The sequence below is a fragment of the Anguilla anguilla genome, chromosome 19, assembly GCF_013347855.1.
Source record: "Anguilla anguilla isolate fAngAng1 chromosome 19, fAngAng1.pri, whole genome shotgun sequence".
NCBI lineage: Eukaryota > Metazoa > Chordata > Actinopteri > Anguilliformes > Anguillidae > Anguilla > Anguilla anguilla.
This window is the reverse complement of record NC_049219.1, coordinates 12,152,062-12,173,592: the sequence shown is the minus strand read 5'-3', so window position 1 is coordinate 12,173,592 and position 21,531 is coordinate 12,152,062. Positions and strand designations below refer to the sequence as shown.

Genomic DNA, 21,531 nt, shown 5'->3' with positions numbered 1-21,531 from the left:
TTTTCTGGAAACTTCTTCAAGGGCATGGGAGATTATGCCATCTGTTGCATGCGTGTCAGTCGTAAGGAAGGTGCAGAAATTTTATGTGCAGAACCAGACAGAGCCCAGCATTTATAGCTTACAGCCACAACATGGCTTATCTCAAAGGCTGAATATGAGAGGTAATGTTTTTCATACGCTCCTGTTCAACTGACAGAATACACCCGGATCATTCACTGAAACATTTCCACAGCTCCATACAGTAAACATGCCCTCATCAGGAGGGTGCTTGCAGGCCGACAGCTCCGCTTTCATTGAGACGTGCTGCAGGTAGATCCTCTGGTGCCGGTTGTGTTTGAATAAAATATTAAAAGGTAAACACACAATGAAAACTGGCTTTACAGTGTGTGTCAGCACTGAGTAAACACGCTCCTGTACGGTATCGCATGCTCTATCACAGGTCTATTTTTTCCCTGTTTTATTTTGCCTGGCCTAGAGAGGCCTGTTCATTCTTCAGGCTTAGGTCTCCCGGGATACGCAGTTGGAATGATGTCGCCATCTGCTGGAGAATGAGGTCAGTTTCACCCGGTGGGGGCCGTCAGAAATTGCTGGTGAAATGGCTGTTGGAGGGGGCCCCTTCTCTCAGTCTGCGTTCGGGACCCGGTGCGCGACCCAGTGTGGCTACTGGAGGAAGTGGCCGTTGCTTCTGGACAAACGCATCACGTCTACCCACACAGACACCACAGGTCCTCCACTGAGTCTGTGATAAAATAAAATAAACAGTCCAGAACAAAGATTGAGGCAAATGTACCTTTCAGCAGTAATTCCATAGCTTGTGTCAATGTGAACACCCTCCAGTCAATGTGAAAATGTGTGTCCATAGACAAGGTGCATCAAGTTTCATGTTTATAGGCCTAGCTGTTAATGACGTTGCTGTTGGCTATTATGCTCATTTTCCAAGAAGCCAGGACACAAGGCAGAACCAGCTTTAAACTGGTAAAAGGTATTTTTCATGGCTTCAGAACTTTCTGACATATAATTTTGAAAAATTAGATTTTCAGTCTAGTGCTATTGCACGACTGATAAGTCTGATGAGTCCACTGCCCAGACCCGATTTGACATTTGGCATGTGCCTCTCGTCTACCTGCCACATTTGTCAAGGTTGGAGCGATTGCCGGTGGAGGCACTAACAGAAAAAGAACAGACAAACTTTGCAATTATGTTTGAATGCCTTTCATTTTGTGTTAAGGCAGGGGTGCACAACTCCGGTCCTGGGGGGCCAGTGTGCATGCTGGTCTTTTTTTTTGACAGCTCTATAAACTAGGCTGGTTAACTCCTGGACCTGGGCACAGTAAACTCTTTAGGATACACTTGCAGTGTGCAGCTGCAGCTGGTGCTTATGCAATTTTCAGATCAAGATATGATTGAGCTAATTGAATAATTAAGAAGAGAAGTCGGCACAAAATGCTGAAACGGATCAGCCCCTTGTTGTGCACCCCTGTGTTAAGGTTATACAAAAATACGCTTGTCCTCATCCAGGCTCAGCCCCTCCTCCTCATCGGTCATCCTCTTCTAAATCACCTCATCGATTCCCAAAACAAGCGCAGAATGTCAGAGGAAGGGCTTGGTGCAGCGATTGAATCTACAGCAGTCTCAAACGCAGTACTGGGGCACCCCTGTGTTTCCTCGATTTTGTTACAGCCAACCACTTACTCCTTTAAGGCTGTTGGACACACACGTTCACATTCTTCCATAATTTTCTTCCTTAATTTTCTTAACACAATGCAGGTTTGGCTCGTTGTCATTTGGGCTGTCCTTGAATCCTTCATTGTCTAACAATTAGTTAGTTTTAGTGGCCAGGTGTTCACACTTTCGCCAATCAGCAACCTACTGAGTCACCTCAGTCTAATTTGATCAGTTAAAAAAAGTTTTTTAACCTCTTTTTATGTCATTGTTTGCAATATATCACCATACTCACAGTGTAAATATGGGACTTTTGTTCTTCATGGCATGCAAAATTGTGGGATTGTAATTATGATTGGAATGAAAACCAGCATACACAGGTGTTCCCACTGAACCGCTGAGCTATAGAGAAAATGTGTGTTTGTACTTCTCTGCCTCTTGGTCCGCAGACATAAATACAAAGGGCCACTGGGTGGCGATATAGCACTATCAATCTGTGTGAGCAGTCATCAGCACCCATTTCTTTTCCTTCCTAATGCTCTGCAGAGCGCTGTCAGTGTAAATATTGAAAAGCAGCACGGCTGCCTGCTAGGCCTCAGAGGCTCAGTTGTGTGTTATAGTTTCTTGAAGTTACATTGCTTTCCCGTGACTAAATTCTTATCTTGTGTCAGGCGAGATATGGCGTATGATTTATTTAATAGTAGGAAGCAAATCATAATGTAGGTGCATTCGGATCTCTGTGGACTTAGAGGAAGAGAGAAAGAAGAAAAAAAAAACTCTGAATCAACTGCCTTGAAGCAAAACCTCCCACACACACGCACACACACACACGATCATGCCGGGAAAAGCAAGGTAAAGTGTGTTTTTATATCAGTCAATAGTAGGAAAATTGGTTCAGTTCTTCTAGTAGAGATAAGAATAAAGATAGAAAGCTGCAACAATCAATTTAAAAATTCCTTACTGTATTAAGAACACAAAATGATTTAATGACTGCATGTTTTCCATTGTAAAATGAACTTGCAGTGCACTTAGCTGAACGTTAAACCTCAGGTTTTAACCTCTAGACCACAAAACTGCAACAACTGGAGCAGCTATCCTAAGCTGTGGAATAAGGATTAGCTGCTCCAGTTGAAATGCAGTTATGTGGTCTAGAGGTTTAAAGCTGAGGTTTAAACTCCAGCTAAGTACACTGCAATTGGCCCCTGATGTCCTGCTTGTACGTCTATGTCTATGAAACGACTGTCAGGGCAAATAAAAGTGAGTCCCTGTGTAATGGCAAGAGATCACTGAGCCGCTTCAGTCAAATTCTGCTCTGGTTGGTTGCTGCCTCTACTGCTGAATAGGAGCCCTATGTCACGTGACACTGCACAGTCAACAGGAAGAGACACACTCCAGGCCCCCTGACCCCCCCCACAGCGGGCCGGATCCGCACTGGTGGGGGTTGCAGCGGCTGCAGATTTGGAGCAGGGCTGGGACAGGGGATCCGGGGGTCACTTTTCTCCCCCCTGCCGGCCTGAGGAAGCACACTGGAGGGGCCTTGTGTGGATACAGCCCTCTGGCCCTCTGAACAGGACACCACTGCCACCGCTGCCCCCAACAATGGCCGAGTCAACCAGAGCCAAGTCCACATGAATGGGGTATGGAGGGGTGTGTGGGGGGGGGGGGGGTATATCTGAAGGGCCTCTCTAATCACAGTCCAGCAGGGCAGCTCACATTTCTTTTGAATTACTCATGATAATTAAATTTTTTGACATTTTACATTGTACAGTCTCATCTTTATAGGTGCATGAAGTTCACATTTCAACCACTGATCTGAATATTACTTAAAATGTATATTATTATTATTATTATTATTATTATTATTGTTAATATTCTTATTTGTTTTGTTGTTATCAATAATGTTATCAGCACCCTAATTAGTAACATTTGAATTTAATCAAAATAATAATAAACTTTAAAACACAGTGATATAAAAACGAAAGGTAATGGTTTTACTTATTAGTGACAAAATAACCCTCCTCTAGTTTTCAAGTCCTAGCAGAACACACAAATTTTACTTTGTCATTATTCAGTCAGCCTCTAATGCCCTTGTGCATGCTATGAAACATGGCAGAGGACGTTGCATAAAGCTACTAAACTTCAAAGTTGTTTAAAACTTGTCTGCCTCATTAAACTCCACTGTTAACTGAATTACACCCCCTACGCTCTTACGCCGAGCCATGTTCATTACAGTGTACAGATCTGATTACACCAGCGTTCACGTGCTCGTGCGAGCAGATGCGTGTGGAGTGTAATGCGATTTTTGTCCTGGTGACTATAATGTCCTTCCTTTGACTCTCACTTCCAATCTGCTTCTGCTCAGATGGATTTTTTTATTTTCTTTCTTTGAAAGCCGGTCAATTTCACCAAACGTAATTAACTGGATTTGGCACGGATTCAGGCTACATTTCACATCTCCCATCCTAACCCCTCCTAACAGCACCACCCTCCCTCCCCGCTAAAATGGATTACGCTGAATACATAATATTGGTGTAGAACAGTGTTTCTCCACCATGGTCCTGGGGACCCACTGCCCTACATGTAGATGTTTCCCTGCTCCAACACACCTGCTTCAAATGAATGGGTCGTTGTCAGGCTTCTGCAGAGCTTGATGACAACCCATTCATTTGAATCAGGTGTGTTGGAGCAGGGACAGTAACCTACATTGCTGACACAATTTTATTTGCATTAAAAACGAGAAAGAGAGTATCCTTTTCTAAATGGAAACTGAAATGCTTCGACAAAAAAACTACCACAAAATAGAAGGCTTAAAAAAAATTCAAACTTATGTTTCGGACAATGTTGAGACAAGTACTTCGGGTTCATTAACCCTACAAAAATCAAGTATCAGGTCGAAAACCGTACATTTATGTTTGTACCTAACTGTGGTAATATTGTTAATTGTCTTAATAATATTGCTGTAATTCTTACGGTAACGGAGCATGTCCCTCATAAATCGACACAGTGTGAAATAATTGCATATATTCTCCCACTGGAGAGTTAGCATTTGAATGTCCCAGTGTACCCGGGTAGGCGGGCACCTCCTTTCAGAACCACTGAGTGAGTTACTGATCTAAGGCCGTGCCACCGCTGGAACATTTTATCCGTATGCAAATGAGGGTGTTCTGTGCATTGCCCGGTGCACAGAGGCACACTGTCGTATGGGGGGCTCGTTAATAATCTCAATTCACGTTCAGCAGCTCAATAGTTAAAACTGTGCCGAATGCGTTGTTTTCTGATCTGTGTGGTGCTCTCGCTTCACCAGAACGCTACAGTGAGAAGATGGCGACGGACGGAGCGGGTGGGGAGCAGCCTTCTCAGATCCAAACGCTGACAACCGCTGTGTGTGGAAGCGTCGAAATGGTAAGACGCGTTGAGTAAAAGATGAAATGCAAATTATATTTACGCGTGTGGTTCATTTTTGCTGCGCAGTCGGACAAAGAACGCGCAAGTCGTTTTTCTGTCGGACTCCTTGGCTGATCGTTTGGAGCGGCTTGGAGGATAGAGGTGTTATTTTTTGGGGTGATGCAGCGAGCAAGCAAGCAAGCAAACAAACTAACCAAGCAAGCAAGCAAACCAGCCAACTGCACAAGTTCTTTGGAGGAGCACTTTGTATTTATAAAAATGCCGTATCCAGCACAGCCGAGAAAGAGGTTCCATTTATAAGCATGCTCTGAAATAGCCTAGCTGGTAACCCGTAGATATGTGCAAAGCAGTCTTTGTATGCCAAAAGCAATTGTTTGGGTATTTCACCAAAATATGGCTATAAGCCGTGATTTGCGGTTGTAATGGCTGAATTTGGCGGAGCCAGTTCCAGAGCATTACTAAATATTTTGTTCACATTTGTTTGGAATACAGATGGTTAAATCTTGTTTTTACATTTAACGTCACGACAATGTATATACCGTGACGTCGAATGTTTGTTTGTTAAAGCGGATGTATAGCCTAAGTTATTTGGAAAATCTATGATGGGAATGTATTATTTTAAATGATAATATTATTATTATCCAGAGACCGCGTGTAAACACGGAACGTAAAATGCTACGAGTTCCAATTGTGGAGAATTTGCGGAGTTGGCGACGCGCAGTGGAGTCATCAGTTCTTAAGATACCTTTGGTCAGAAAGGGTGTTTTGTGGCTTATCATTGTCTTTTAATGCATTTTACCATTTCATAAAGACACGTTCAGTTTAATTTAAACCGTGCATCCTTCATGAAAAGAGTCTCTGCGTTTGGTCTTTTAAAAAGGACATTCCCTTTTTTGCGTTAAGACTAAATGGACAGCAATTAAACTCAGACATGAGTAATCACGGTTTAAGATCTGTATGGGTTCTGTGTTTTTTTTTGGGAGAAAAATGAGTTCAGTGGTATGTTCCTCGTGTAAGCCGTCGTCTCTGTCGTCCCACGCACATATCACACGATTTATCGAATTGGGCTACTGATTGAAATAAAATAAAAAATAAAATTTAAGTGCTTATTTTTCCTCCAGTTGGCCCATACGATTTCCCCTCTTTTCTTCACCTGTCGGGGAGTTTTTACACGAGCTGGTCGTGGGATGCAACGCAATGTGCCAGAACTCTCTGGCTCCCCTTGTGTGATAATGAATTAATCAGACACCCCTTGGGTAGGTGCCATGTAACAGACTGTACTCCCTGGAGCCAGTTGTACTGAAACGGTCTCTTCCTGTACAGAGCTTCTTCACTGGCACAGCCCAGTATATTTTCATTTTATTTTATCTGCAGGTTTTTATTTGTGTGTTAATAACGAGGAATGTTTTTGGGAGCTTGGGCACACGCGGATCCTCTGGAATGTGGTGGCACCATGTTTCTGACACCATGGAGGTAGTGGTAAGGGTGCGCGATCACTCGATACCTTTCTAATTTTATCTTAATTTCATTGGCTAGTCTTGCGCTGCTTAGAGTACTGAATTACCCAACTTACCCTGACTTAACCCGTTGAAGAGGAGTTCTTTTTTGGGGGAATGTTATTTATTTATTTTTCAAATATTCTCAATCAGTATTCTAGAACTCCATTGCTCACAATTACCAGTAATAATTGTTACACAAGCGTGAGAATGTTCAGTGAAGAACATTCAAACATTGGAACATTAGACTGTTCTTAACTGAATTAGAATGCTCAGTTAACATTCTGATCACATGTGTGTGACATTACCCCTTTAAAGGGTTAAAGATCACGGACCTTTAAAGGGGGATTCCCGGTTTGCTCTGAGGAACACGGCATGCTGTTCCAGTGATTTACCTCAGGCTCCCTTTCCGTATCCTCCAGTGACCGTGGACAGGACTTCGGTCCAGGTTTTTCCCAACTGTTTCAGATGCAGAACTGTGCCCCTTGTTTTACGGGGGGGACAGATGTTACAGGGAGGCCATGTCATCCTGGTTCAGTTCACGTGGCTAATTCTGCACATCCCCATGCCTTCCCTTTTTGTCAGTACCAGTGGGGCGGTCCTGTTGCAGAGATCACTTAAATCAGAGGGGAGGAAGCCTTGTGCTAATGTTGTGATGTGTAAACTCAATGTCAGCCGTCTTAATTAAAGTGTTCCGATGGGTAAAAACCTCACGTGTGGGGATGTGAACTAAGAGAGACAGACTTTATTAAAGGGAAATGTCACAGTTATTGAGTGCTGTTGTTTTATTGATCCGTCTGCTGTCGGAAGGTTGAAATAAATCACGTTTCACTATGCTGTGGCTGTCTAGACGTCTTACCTGCCGTGCCCTGCGTCCAGAACACACCTCTTTGATTGAGCTGTTTATCTGTAACGCGTTGACAGCAGCCATGCCTCAGTGATGCTAAATTGCATCAGTTGAAAACATTTTTCCACGGTGGGAGACTCATGTCGAAGATTGGCATATTCCAATTTCTTTGTCTTATTTTTTTATTTTACTGTATTATCAGTGAACGTATAAACGTTCAGTTTTTGTTGCCCTTTAAACAGAGAGCAGCATATAAACTGTCCCCAGCATTTCAGCCCCCCACCCCCCACTCCCACGCCAAGCACAGAAACACAATTCAGATCCCTGGTGGAAGCAATAAGTTACCCTCCTTGGCTGTGATGATTTAGCTCCAGTCATACAGACGCATGCACATGGGGTTAATTTTTATTTTTTATTTTTATTTTTTTTTAGCATTGACCATATTACAACAAAAGTATCCGATCAATAGATCGCAATTGAGGATCAATAGCTTGCTCTTTTCTGTCCGTCACACTGCCCAGAGCTGTTTTTCATTGGAGCTGAAATGCCATTGATCAGGTTGGGCTGACCTTTTGAAGAGAATGACCTGCTGTAGTCCAAGCGACGCTCTTCCCCTTGGCTTAATAAAATCAGATATCGCAACGTCTCCCTTGATCCCAGAAGGAGAAAAACAATCGTGGAATTAAACGGTGTTTCCAAAAAGACGGTGGGTTGTAGGCGACATTGAGACGTATGCCGTGAGCATGTGCAGAAGCTGTGGTCACCACTGAATTGCACTGCTAGTTTGATCAAACGGGTTGACGCTTACTCAGATTGGATCTAATCTCATTGTGCTTTGGCCCTGACAACGAATGAGAAGATGAGGAGATTTCCCCCTTTCTCATGACCGACAGTACAGACTGTGACACACGTGCCGGGTGCGGACAAGATGTATTGTTTGTCATTTCTTTATTCAGTTATGGAGAATGCTGACTGCAGCTGAATTGGGCCATCATACTGAAAGAAAAAATGAAAGAAACTGTTGCATAACCTTTTCACCCTGCACCTGTCACAACAGCATTTTGGGTTCCCCCCCCCCAGTGATGAGAGACTTCAGAGATGATGCCCTCTCTAAGATGGGGGATATCAGTGAAGAAGTCATCCTTTTTCGGGCTGATTTCCAGCTCCAATCAGAATCCATTTCCTGTCTTTGGTCAGCCAGTCAGGAGTGCGGTGTTTGGAATGTTGACAGAGCAGCGACTGTTCTGAGGGCTGAAAGTGGAAAATAAACATTGAGCTCCGGACTATTTTTAATGCTGTTGGGAGGAGAGGGGTGGGGGGCTTTTAATTCGTTTAAGTGGCAAAGCGGTTTGGTCACTTGAAATTACCATCACCATTATTGCCTGCTGTGTAGGTTCCACTTAAAGAATCAGCATTTTAACGAGCCCGTTAATTGTAATTGAGCTTAATGGCTTCTCGGTGCAGCCACCGTGAGTAACGTTTTTTTAAATTGAAATTATTTTTTTATTTTTCAGCTGGACAGTGTGTTTGCTCTGTCTCACCTGTTTCAAAATGAATGCTTTAAAAGGGTTGTCAGCAAAACCTGTTTAGCATTAGATACTGCAACATTTGTCCAGTCCAGTTCTCCAGAGACCTCCTTTCCTTTTTGTCTTGGTAATACAAGCACACTGTAACCGTGTTGTAGTTTTATGGTGCGTTCGGTTCACAGGAATGGGAGTTCAGCATTGCGTTTGTCTTGCAGAAATGCGAGTTGAACATGGACAACCTGAGCAAGCCCGAGCTTCTGACTCTGCTCAGCATCATGGAAGGCGAGCTGGAGGCACGGGACCTGGTTATCGAGGCTCTTAGGGTGAGTTACTGACCGTGCACTGACCGCACACTGACCGCACACTGACCGGCCAGCTTCATCGACACAGGGGTGCCCTTTTTGCCTCCCAGAAGGCTGGAGAGGTTAGGGGTATCATGGTTGCGGGCGTGTGCCGGTGTTGAGTTTCCGACTACCCCCCGACCCCCAAAGCCTACTGTCGCTGAGAAACTTTATTTATGGGCCATCTGGGTGGCGGAGTCCTGTGTTCTGTCAAGCGAGCCTCTCCTTCTGCCGGTGACTTAACACCCCCCTCTACCTGGCTGTAGGACTTCATGCTCTGAGCACCGGTGTTCAGGTACAATCCTGAGCACTGGGGGGGAAAAATAACGTTCCGCGTCGGTTAACATTTAGGAAACCGTCATGGCCCTCGTGGTAGTACTGGTGCTGCTGCTGTACGGTGATTTCATCACAGGGATCAGTGTATTGCGGTGGCCTTGCTCGGTGCGTGCCGCAGGCCTCCCGGGCCGGGCTAAAAATAGCGCTGGAATTCCGCGCGACGGGAGCTGATTGGATTGCGTAACGCGGGCTGACATTTTTAAAGGTTCACGGCTCGCCGGGCGCATCAGCTCAGCAGAATGCGCGTCTGTTGCCACGGCGCGGATTCCAGAAACGCGTGAGGGGGGGGGAATGGACGCGCGTCGAGCGAGCGCACAGCTGATTTTTGAGAGGCCGCCCCCGATTGGACGAAACGGTCCGGTCCGCTGAACTACGGACACAGAAGGGGCTGCGTTTTGTGCGCTCGCTGGCATCGCGATCTGAAATTAATGTAGTGTTCTGGAACATGTCAGTAAGTGTTTGAAAATGTCCAGTACACCCCAGATGAAGCAAATGATTGGGGGGGGGGGGGGGGGGGGGGGGCAGGCAGGCACACTCCAGAGTGCCTGTGGGTTTATTGGAGGGGGGCTGAGGGCTGGGGGCGCGAGCAGCTTATCCCGGGCTGTTGTGTCAGTTTGGCTGTGTTTCTTAGCCGGTTCCTTTCCTCCAGGGATATCGCTGCTCTCCGAAATGTGCGCCTTGCCCTGCGATAAGCTCCCCCCCCCCCCCCCCCGAAGACAAAAGCGCTGCTGTTTCTGGCCTGCTTTCTGTATGATCCAGGATATTTCGGGATTGGAAAAAGAGCAAGATAAACTTGTTCCTAGTTTTCAGGGAGAATGAAGTCGGGGGTGGGGTGGGGGGTGGGAGGGGATTAGTACACAATGCTGAAAGGCCCTCTGCCTTGCATAAGTGGGCAGCAAGGACATACATGTTAGTGTCTGGACTATGTGCTTATTGATACATTTCGTTCACTTTTAATATTAGTTAAATAAACATTTTTTTTGAAGTGATCTTAGAAGTTTCACAATCGCACAGAGTCGAGGAAGTTTAATTTGGTGTTTGAAACTCGGCAGACTTGCCTCTGGACACGGCGCTATTGTTTAATGTTATTGTGAATTATTAAGAGGCTTTTTTGCTTTCAGCTATTAATTAGCGTGCTGGAAGAGCCTGGTGAGTCGGCGTATCACTTTTCATATGAAAGGGTGGAGGAGAACGAGCGGATTACCCCGGCCTGAGCTCTGTCACCTGCTTCTCCAGAGCCTTCTTCTCTTATTTACAGGATCCTGAGTTGTTGATATTTTTAAGCGGTTAAAAAATGTGTTCGAGAGCGGCGAAAGGTGTGTTTCGGCTGCGGTGCTGTGGTCGTCTTCGATGCCAAAATGAGCGCGACTGAGTCCATTGGTCCCTTGAACCCAGGAGACCGATCTGTGTGTGTGTGAGTATGAGTGTGTGTGTGTGCGTGCGTGCGTGTGTGTGTGTTCTGATGAGCTCTGTTCTCCTGCCTCTCCACGCCCCTGCCTCTGAAAGGCCCAGATGTCTGAGCCTGTGAATGGAGGGCCTTGTGCTGTCTGAGGCTCGCCTCCTCCTCAGACAGGAAGTGTGCGGAGCGTCTCTGCGCTCGCTTGTTCTCTGAGCCGCGTGGCCGAGTTAATGCGCTAAAACGCTTAATTCCCCTCTCCCTCCCGCTCGTCCCTGCGTGGGTGCCTGTGACGGGGGCTCCTGGGTGTGAGGCTGTTTTTGTGGGGGGGGAGAAGGGTGTTATTTGCCTTCTATACTGCCACTCTTCTCCCATTTCCCCTCACAAATATGTCTGAGAAATTCAACCTGTGCTCTCATACAGGGGAGGCAGAGGGGGGTATTTTCATTTGTCCCCTGTGTCCAGCTGTCATCTCTAAAGCTGTTGGGTTGCATGCTGGAGGGTTGTGAGGTGGGCCTGGATTAATGCGCGACCCTGATTGGCCAAGTTGGATTAATGCGAGATTCCGATTGGCTGAACAGCAGCGGGGATGTTTGCGCACGGCTGGAAAGTAGGTCTGTGAAAATTGTCGTAGTTCCACTGATGCGAATATGTGAAGCGGTCAAGTACTGCTGATAATTTATTCATGCATCTATACCAGCTCTCTCATTTTGACTACATGATGGTTTCACATTTTTCTCTCTTTCTCTTTCTCTTTCTCTGTCTCTCTCTCTCTCTCTCTCTCTCTGAGGAGAACTGTGTTATGCAGGAAGCCTGGTATGTTTGCGGTACACGACTCTCGGACTGTAGTGATGAGGATAATGACTTATTATGTTGACGAGAGTGATGACAGCATTGATGGGCAGATTTGCCTAGGATTTGAATGGTGGTACAGTGTGGGGGAAAAAAAACATTTTTTGGCTTTTTTTATGACTGACTTTAACCAGGCATTGTCGTTACAGGACCATTAATTCATAATGGCCGAAGTTGCTGTTGTGATGATAGTCTTTGAACCATTGAAATAAGATATTTATATCTATTGCTATTATTTTTCCCCCCTTTGTACTGGTTTTTGTGCTCTTTGGGAGCTGCTTTGAACATTGAAAAAAAAGAAAAGTACTTTGATCGGGTTTCATCGTAACAAAAACGGCAAGCTTGGGATTCAGCAACTTGGGCGTACCCACTTAGACGCCAGTCTACTCAACAGGGTGGGTAATCATCCACGTGAGAGTGCGTTGGGTCTGTCTGTCCGTCCGTCTGTGCGTCTGTCTGGCTGTACCGGTCTGCTGGTCGTATCGGGCGCAGCTGGAGCCTGCCGTTTCTCAGACCGGCGGCAGTGTCTGTGAACAGAATAAAAGAACCAGCGTCCGAAGAGTTCTGGACATTGCAGAGTTCCCCTTTGAAGTCTGCGCTGGAGATTAGCTGTGTGCGGATTCGGCTGGATGGCGGGTTAAGTGCCGTTGGACCGCTGGCCCGGATCCATGTGGATCGGTGCCCCGTTGCCCCGGCGACCCGCAGCTCGTTGTAGGGCATGTGTACGGGTCCCGCGCGCGGCTTCCCTTCGTTCACGTTATACCGCTCTTCGTTATACCGCTGCCCCTGTACCGCTCGCTCCGCCCGTTAAAAAGAGAGAGAGAGAAACTCTCACGGTTGAGCCATGGAGGAGTCTTCAGTCCGAACGTCCCTGTATGCCTGAGAATGGGGCCTGTGGGGAAACTGCTATCGCTTGCTGCATTACATCACGACACTGCGTCACAATCGCCATGACTACCCATAATGTGTGAGGGTTTGGTTATATTAAATCTTATCAGCCCCCCCCCCCCCCCCCCCCATTTCACACTTCTCTGGGTCTGAACACAGATGACTGCTGTGCTCGTGGTACCCAGCTGTGACCTTTGACCTCTTGCACTCCGCTCTACTGGTGGACTGCAGAGTGAGATGGAGCAGCAGCTTGTGTTTTGGGAGGAGAGCACCTGTGCGTGTCTGTGCCCCCTCAAATTGGCAGAGGAGATTGCAGGGTTGATACCATGGAGTGTTCCAATTTTAGAGAAAAAGGGGGGAGGGGGAGGCACCCAGAATGGTTTGCCCAGATTTATTTCCTGTTCCGTTCCGCATCGCTAAGGCTGGTGGCCTTGCCTGTGCTGATGGCTGTGCTGGCACGGAGGGGAGCTTGCTCTGAGCTGATAGGATTCTGTGATCCGTAACCACCCCCCCCTCCTGGGCAGACCTGTTGAGTGGGCAGGTGTTGTGCCAGTGAGGCGTTTGTAATTTCACCAGGGCTCCTGGCATCGCTGATGCCGCAGTGGCTTTGTTTGGAGCCGTCTGCCTGTTTAATTATTTCATCAACCGACACTTCTCAGCTGTCGACTGTTTTGGAAGAACTGAGCGTGTTATTAAGGAGCGTACAGCTGTAGCTTGTTTTTAAAGAAGATGGCATGTTTTAAAAGAACATAGTAAGTTTTAAAGAGCACAGCTTGTTTTTCACGAACATAGCATGTTCTAAAGAACATAGCATGCTTTAAAGAACATTGCTTATTTTTAGAGCCCACAGCTTGTTTTTCAAGTGCGTAGCGTGTTTTAGAAGGACGCGGCGTGTTTTAGAAGGACGCGGCGTGTTTTAGAAGGACGCGGCGTGTTTTAGAAGGACGCGGCGTGTTTTAGAAGGACGCGGCGTGTTTTAGAAGGACGCGGCGTGTTTTAGAAGGACGTGGCGTGTTTTAGAAGGACGCGGCGTGTTTTAGAAGGACGCGGCGTGTTTTAGAAGGACGCGGCGTGTTTTAGAAGGACGCGGCGTGTTTTAGAAGGACGCGGCGTGTTTTAGAAGGACGCGGCGTGTTTTAGAAGGACGTGGCGTGTTTTAGAAGGACGTGGCGTGTTTTAGAAGGACGCGGCGTGTTTTAGAAGGACGCGGCGTGTTTTAGAAGGACGCATCTCGTGTGTAAGGGACGCGGTGTGCTGAAGAGCCTGTTTTCCGTCCCGAGCGCTGGCTCTCGCAGGAGTCGGCGGCCCTGCGGTGCGTTCCTGTGGAGGAGGGCCAGGCCTGCGCGGTGTTCTCCTTCGGGCTGCCCCCCCCCCCCGCCCGGCCGCGGGCCGTAACCGAAACCGGCCCGTCGCTCACGACACCCGCCCCGGCGGTTTGGGCTAAATCCCGCCCGTCTGGAGGAGCGGGCGTATTTAAAAGCCCGGAGACCCACGGTGGCTCTGATTGGACGGCCGTCTCTCGAGCGCCGCGCGGGGAGCTCGTCGGCGACGCGGCCGAGCGATTCACGAGTCCGTTCCTCTGACCGATCCCCGCGGGGACGGCGAGGCGTCGGAGCCAGAATGGCTCCTGTGTGCATCAGAAATCGGGCCCATGTTGTATTATCCCCTCCGTCGCCTGCAGCATTACTGCGTTCTCTGCTGTTCTGTCCTGTCCTGGTGTTCAGTGTGAAAACAGAGTAAGAGAGACGCTAATTAGCGAACGCGCTAACTCCAGAAGACACGGGGCAGACGATGCTGTGACGAGGCCCGCGTACGCGGTGGCATTTTTAATCCGCCCGCGTGGCGCACCGGGGCAACGCGGCAGGTGCCGTTATGGGACGTGCCCGCCTCTGCTGAACCCTGTCGCTGTGATCCATCCTCACGATTCGCTGGGGTAAACGCTAACGGCTGCCAGCGCCTCGGTGCGTCTGGCTCGGGTCGATTACCGCCCCCATCGCTGGCCTGAGCGATCCATTCTCCTGGCCCGGTTTCGCCTGTCAGCTGCGTCGGCTGTTTGGCTGTGTGTCAGCTGCTCTCTCTGAGCGGTGCTTTTTTTTTTTTTTTGTGAGGTTCTTCGCGAAGCTCTCCGCTGCATTTTCATCATCGGTACAAATGAAAGTGTATGTGACTGCATCCCCAAAATGAGCCAACAACAGGCAAATTAATTTTACTCCAGGCTTCAGAAGGCATGGAATTAAGCACATAATGACCCTCTGATATCGTACACACGCTCAGGATGAGTTCGGCTGTGATGTTCTGGCGCAGCTGTACTGTGGTGCCTATAATTTCAGATAAAAAATTCTTTGAGCCTTTGCATTGTGAGGTAGGTGAAATGACACGTGCGGCTTCTCTAAACTACACTCTTGGCATCTGCAAAGTGTGCAGCTGCACGCTGTTTATCTTTAAAACAAATCATTCCTGAGTCCTCCTGGATGAACGCGTGGCCACGGCTGGTGCCTCATCAGTTTTATTATTGAGCCTTCAGCTGAACTCCGTCTAGGGGGATTCTGGGAAATGCTTGTCTTCTAAGAAAGACTGATTTCCTGGTTGTGTGGCCAGGACTTTCCAAATGGTTTCTGTTTCAGGGTGGTGTGCTGTCCCATGTTGTTCTTAGCAGGTTAATGTGGAAAAACTCATGTGGTTTTATTGCCACACCTCGCCTTTACCGTTGCTGAGCTGAACTGAGCTTCTGTCGCCTCATTTTATAAAAGTGACAGTTGGCAGTTGCCAGCTGGGGGCGGGGCCACGATGGGCCATCCGGTCACTGTCGCCATGACAGCGGGGAAATCTAAGCTGAATTACCTGCTAATTTAGGGGCTGTTTGCTCATGTGCAGCTGTATTTGTGTGCATGTGTGTGATGTATGTACACGTGCATGTGTCTGTATGTGTGAGTCTGGAACTGAAGGTAAATAACCTGAGCACTGGAGGGCGGCTCCTCCTGGTGGGGCGTTAGTGTGTGTGTGTGAGCGCGTGTGTGTGTGTGTGTGTGTGTGTCTACTGTGTCATGTGTCCTCCCCTTGCCCCCCTCCCCCCCTGCTGTGTGTGAGCAGTGGATCTGGAGGGCCCTGTCCCGTGCGCGTTTGATTAGAGGGCCACCCTAATCCTCTCCCCACTGATCCTGCACGGGGCACCTCCTGGGAATAAGGCTCAACTGCCAGGCTCCGCGCCCCCCCCCCCCTTCTCTACACCACGATCTTCGCCCTTATCAACTGATTGTTCCGTTTCCCTGACGATTTGCCCCCGTGACGTGCAGAACAGCTGGACGTGGCACAGTTGCTCTGATCTTTCAGCTCCAGGGGCTTGGTTGAGTGAGGTCGGTCTGTGGCCAGCTGTGCACTGGACTGCTCTGGGAGCTGTAGCTGTTGCTTGGGGCTTGCAGGTTCAAATCCTTATTAGGGAGTGACATGATGGAGGGCCTTGAAGAGCTAAGGCTATGATGGGGCTACTCATTGGAAAAAAAGCAACAACAACAAAAAAAAGAACCCAAATAAATTAACACAGTACATTAGTTATACGTTGTATTCCAGTACATTACCTAGCTTCCATACTCCAGGCCAGACTTTCTGTGTGGTGCAATATTCAACACCAGCGTCTCAGAGGAGTTCCCATTGTCCCAGCGGTTACTGGGATACCACTGGGGCTGTTGTTCCCAGCTCCATGGCTTTCGCGGTGAACCGGCACACCCGAGCGGCCTAAAAAACAGCCTTGCGGTTCTGGAGAGATAAAATGCCGACTCCCACGTAACCTGCGGGAGGGACGTACTTCGTCAGGACGGCGGCCTGCCCGTCTCTGGGTCACGTGATCCACCCACGGCGACCGTACAGGCCGGGGCATTGATATCCTGCACAATATGGCCCTCTGTGTCGGAGAGCTGTTCCGCACAGTCTCCCATCTGCCGCTAATGGTGGGGTAATTTCCCCACGCCGCTCACCCGCCCACCACCAGGCGCTCTGCGAGGCCTGCCTCTCATTATCTCCGGAAGGACGTCTCCAGTCTGCTTTAAAAAACGAAAAAAAAAAACACAAGAACTGTACATGTTTCACACTTATTACATAACATCTTAAGAGATTTGTCTTGCTCGATACACGGTGATCCTCGGAGGCGTCGGGTGTTTGAAGAACACAACGCGTTCCCAGTTTCGTTTTTTTTTTCTTTCTTTTCTTTTCCTTCATTCATGTAATTCGTGCGGCCCACGCCGCAGAGGGGCAGTTGGCCCGGCTCCCCCTAGTGGCCCGTGGGGCGTGGGCGTGACCCTGCCAGTGGCCTTTCTGGGCGCCACGGTTTCGGAGTGAGTCAACTTTCCGTCCGCTCTGGCCTCGGTTTTCCCAACGGCGGAGTTTTCCGGAAAATCTGTGAGGTCCGTGATCCCAGCTCCTCACCACTCCGGCTTTGTGTGTGGAGAGAGAGAGAGAGAGAAATGGAGAGAGGGAGAGGGATGGGGGGTAAGGAGAGAGAAAGAGAAGGGGAGAGTGAGAGGTAGGGAGGGAGAGAGAGAAGGAGAGGGAGAGACAGACAGAGGGGGGGGGGGTCCAGTCTGGTACCTACAAAGGGTGCAGTGTGTGTGTGGGTGTAGTTGAAAAGCTCCTTGTTCCATCCAGGCTCTGTGCACAAAGCCCCACAGTGAGGCTGACCCCCTCAGTGCCGGTCAGACGGTCAGCTGCTGCAGGTGCACCGAACCCCCCCCCCCTCCCCTATTCCGGGACCCCTGGACTCTCCTTCCGGAACGTGGGTTGGATTGGAGCAGAGGGGCTGGAGGTGGCCGGGTGGGGACTGTGATTGATGAGGTGGAGGATACAGGCACTTGACTGATACGCGTATTGATCTGACGGCTTTGGGCTTACCGGGCCCCGGGGACCGCATGTAACCAGAAGCGCCGTGGTGGAACCGTTTATTTCAGTGAGCTGAGAAGATACTTTTTTTTAATGAAATCAATCCACACTGTCCATCCTTTTAATGGCTTCCAGGAAGTTCCTGTTTGTAGCTGAGGTATTCCCAGCAGGGGGGGGGTCACGCCTTGGTCAGGGACAGGAAGTAGCAGATCCTGTCCTCTCTGAGGCCCTCACAGCACCGTGACCATACGCGCTTGTTAATTATGTAACGAGCATTCTGCAATTAACCTGGTGCTGCAATTAACTGTGCTGCATTTAGCTGCATGATATATGCCATAATTGCATGCTGTAACTACCTGTATATGCTGTAATTAACTACATGTTGTAATTAAACATGTTCTTTAATTGCATGCATGCTGTAATTAACTATTCAAGCTATGCAGTGTATTTAACTACTTGCTATCCACTACGATTAATTACATGCTGTAACTGTGTGCTGTAATTAACCTCCTGCCATCATTAACGGGGTGATGCTGTCTGAAATGTAGCGTCCCAGTGGCCAAAGGGGGGCATTCATTTATCTGAATGTCACCGCGGTTTCTGGGGCTCTGGTCCGTGTGACTCCTCTGAATTGGGTCACCATCCTGGGGCTGTCAGAGTCTCCAATAAGACCGCATGGAAACGGCCCCAAGCTGGGCAGGGGCCTGGGCAGTACATCCCACTGGTCACAGCGGGAAAGCGATGCCTTTAAAAAATAAATAAATATATATATATATAATTTTTATAATTTATTTATCATATCGTTAGGGTCAGCTGCACAGCTGCTATGCAGAACCGCTGCGCGTTTAATGCATTTGGAAGGCGAGGACCGCTCTGCGCAGTCGTGTGAGAATCTGAAATCATAAATGCTGCGTCCATTTTATGGGGCCAGCTGAGTTTATTTATACCGCTGGGCAGCACATCACAGTAAATATTGAACTTGACTGCTCGTCACGTTGAGCGGAGCGCGGCCACGTGAGCGATGGAAATCTCTCCAGCCGATATAAAATTCAGATGCTCATAAATGCGTAATTAGTGGGGTCTTAAATAATGGATCGGGGGGGAGGGGCTTTTCTTGGCTGTGGATTTTACATGCTCCGTGCTTTCAGTGCAGCTGTCAGGAGTCAGGGTTTGTATTCTTCCTCCCCCTCTCTCTCCCTCCCTCTTCTGTCACTTCTCTCTTTCAAAACTCATCGCTCTCTTCGTCCCTCCTCCTCTGTCACATGCACACGCACTAACATTCACACACAGATATGCGCACACACACACACACACACACTTGGCTGGCTCTGAAGAAGACCTCCTGCTCAGCGGTGTATTCCTGTAGGTTGACACTAGCAGTATGCAGCAGCACTTGACCGGTGTGAACAAACAGCACCTGTGACCTGATGCTCTTAATGTTACGCCAGTAATAACCCCAGGTGGTCTCTTGTTTGTAGACCCGCTCCAGGGGGCCCAGTGCCGTGTAAACAGTGTGTCCTCCTAAGAGTGTGCACGAGTGTGTGATGCTACGCTGTGTGACACACTGAATGTGAGGCTGCACGGTTCTGCGTTTGGGGGCAGTGTGTAGGTAGAGGCGTGTAGTGCGCGATAGATTAGAAGCGAATTTAACTCTCCAATGTTCATCATTCCACCATGCTACAAACAGAACCTAGTTCAGCGTGGTCCTCTCTGGCCACCGTATTGGGGGTGGGAGAGCCGATCTGAGGTATGGTTGACTCCAGGTCAGCTTTTAAAAAGCCCCCACCCCCCCTCCTCCTCCTCTTCCCCATGCCATCATCTGAACTGCAGCTGTGAGGGTAGGGTGCCATGGAAACACTGCTCGCCTTCATGGCATCATGCGTTCTCCAAAATGTGAGAATTTGGGTGCGTTTTTTTATTGGTCGAAAGGTCACTGGTGTCCCGTAGCGTCGTTTCTTTTCACACTTTTTTTTTTTTTTTTTTGCCGGAGCCGGTGTTGCTGTCCATCACTTTGACTGACAGATGGATGAATCATGTCTGACGTCGCGTCGGCCCGGGCGGCGGGTGTGACTGTGACTAATGGCTGCCTGTACCGAATCGCTTCGACCCCCAGCGTCTGCTTTACGACCCTGATATTTAATCCCTGTGTGTGTCCTGCTGTCCAACACGAATCCTCTGATATTCCTCATGGACAGCGGGGATGTTGACTGAATGTGATCTGAAGGATACTGACAGAAAGCAGTTTCCCTCATCGCCTCTAACCCTGCAGAGACCCATCGTGCAGCTTATAGGGGGTTTGGGTTGTCCCCCTGTATGCCTGTAAAAAGGTGAATACTGTTTTAGCACTGTTTCATTTCCTGTGTCATCCATCTTCGCTGTGTGGTGCTCCTTAAGGTTCTCAACGCCTTTTAAAGGCATTTGACACGGTGGAAAGTGCGCCTTGGAGTGCCGGAGGACGTCTCTTGCCGTCTCTCCTGTGTAAACACTCTTGGAGAGGAGCGCAGCCGTGTTTGTGTTCCTCAGATTCAGGGGGAGACCTTTCGCCTCCCTTCTGCCCCCTGCTGATAGAGCTGGAGAGCTGCACCCGGCCATCCCTGAATAACCCGCTGTGTGATTTTGATCAGTGAAGAGAGGATTATTTGGGGTTCCCCACTGGCTGTTTGTGGTCCAACCTCGGGAGTGGTGGAGGGGGGTGTTTTGGGGTGGGGGGGGGCTGGATTTGGATGCTTGGAGAAAGAGCTGCAGATGTCTGACTCACTCTGCTGCAGCTCTTTCTCTCTCCCTCTCTTTCTCCCTCCCTCCCTCCCTCTCTTCTCATTCCTGTCTAGGTTTATGTGTCCTGGCACTGTCATTGGTGGCCTTATGGTGATGTGCTCAGCACGGTTGTTTAGATATTTCTAAGAGCGGTCTAATGGAATTTGGCCCTGCAGTCCCTTCATATTTATTTATGTAGAAAAATTGATTGTTTCCTTCGTTGGCAAACAGCACTGCCCGCCCCCCCCCCCCCCCCCCCTTAACACGGACAAAGCACCTACTCATCTAACTCATTTACTCATCTAACATGTTCTCTTACAACACTGTTGGATCTGTTTTCCCTGTCCTACAGTGAACCGGCTGTGTGTCAGTCAATAAGTCAGCCAATCAAACGGTGCTCTTCCCACAATGCATTTTCCTACACGCAAGTCAAGTGCTGACACACACGGCTTAAATGAACGACCGTGTTGCTTAGCAATAAAAAAGGGGGGTAGAGTCTGTTCTGCAGACTTGTCCTAATTATCTTGTATGTATTTTTTCAGTTGTGTAGGAATTAATGGTGCCTGGCAAAATACAAGCGGCACCAGTGTTCTCCCTTATTCTCCACGTCCTCACAGGCTGGGGATTTTCTCTCTGCTCGGTGATCTAGAGGAGCTGAATCTGTTCCCTCAGGCCTTGTCTGTCTCTGTCTGTCTCTGCCTGTCTCTGTCTGCCTGTCTGTCTGTCTGTCTCTGCCTGCCTGTCTGTCTGCCTGTCTGTCTGTCTGTCTCTGCCTGCCTGTCTGTCTGCCTGTCTGTCTCTGTCTCTGCCTGTCTGTCTCTGTCTGCCTGTCTGTCTATCTATCTGTCTGTCTGCATGTCTGTCTCTGCCTGCCTGTCTGTCTGCCTGTCTGTCTCTGTCTCTGCCTGTCTGTCTCTGTCTGCCTGTCTGCCTGTCTGCCTGTCTGCCTGTCTGCCTGTCTGCCTGTCTGCCTGTCTGTCTGTCTGTCTGTCTGTCTCTGCCTGTCTGTCTGCTGTAAACCTGTGATCCCCAGATCCCCAAAGCAGCTTCATTACTCCTGAGTAACTCCATTTCCCCCTCAGTCTGTCTGTGTGTGTTATGCTCTGATGGATACTGCTCGATGTGGTTTGGGTTACAGGCCGGGCACGGGCAGAAGGGG

At 48.7% G+C, this 21,531-nt stretch overlaps 1 protein-coding gene across 1 annotated transcript in view; it reads left to right on the top strand.

The window, feature by feature from the left end:
- Window positions 1-4,697: 4,697 nt before the first annotated feature.
- Window positions 4,698-21,531, top strand: part of LOC118219053 (cortactin-binding protein 2-like) — a 31,857-nt gene continuing 15,023 nt past the window's right edge. Inside the window, exons 1-3 of the mRNA XM_035401874.1 lie at window positions 4,698-4,761; window positions 4,967-5,064; window positions 9,152-9,259. Of these exons, the coding sequence (XP_035257765.1) occupies window positions 4,713-4,761; window positions 4,967-5,064; window positions 9,152-9,259 (255 nt within the window). The 5' untranslated portion in view covers window positions 4,698-4,712. The remainder of the gene's footprint in view (window positions 4,762-4,966; window positions 5,065-9,151; window positions 9,260-21,531) is intronic.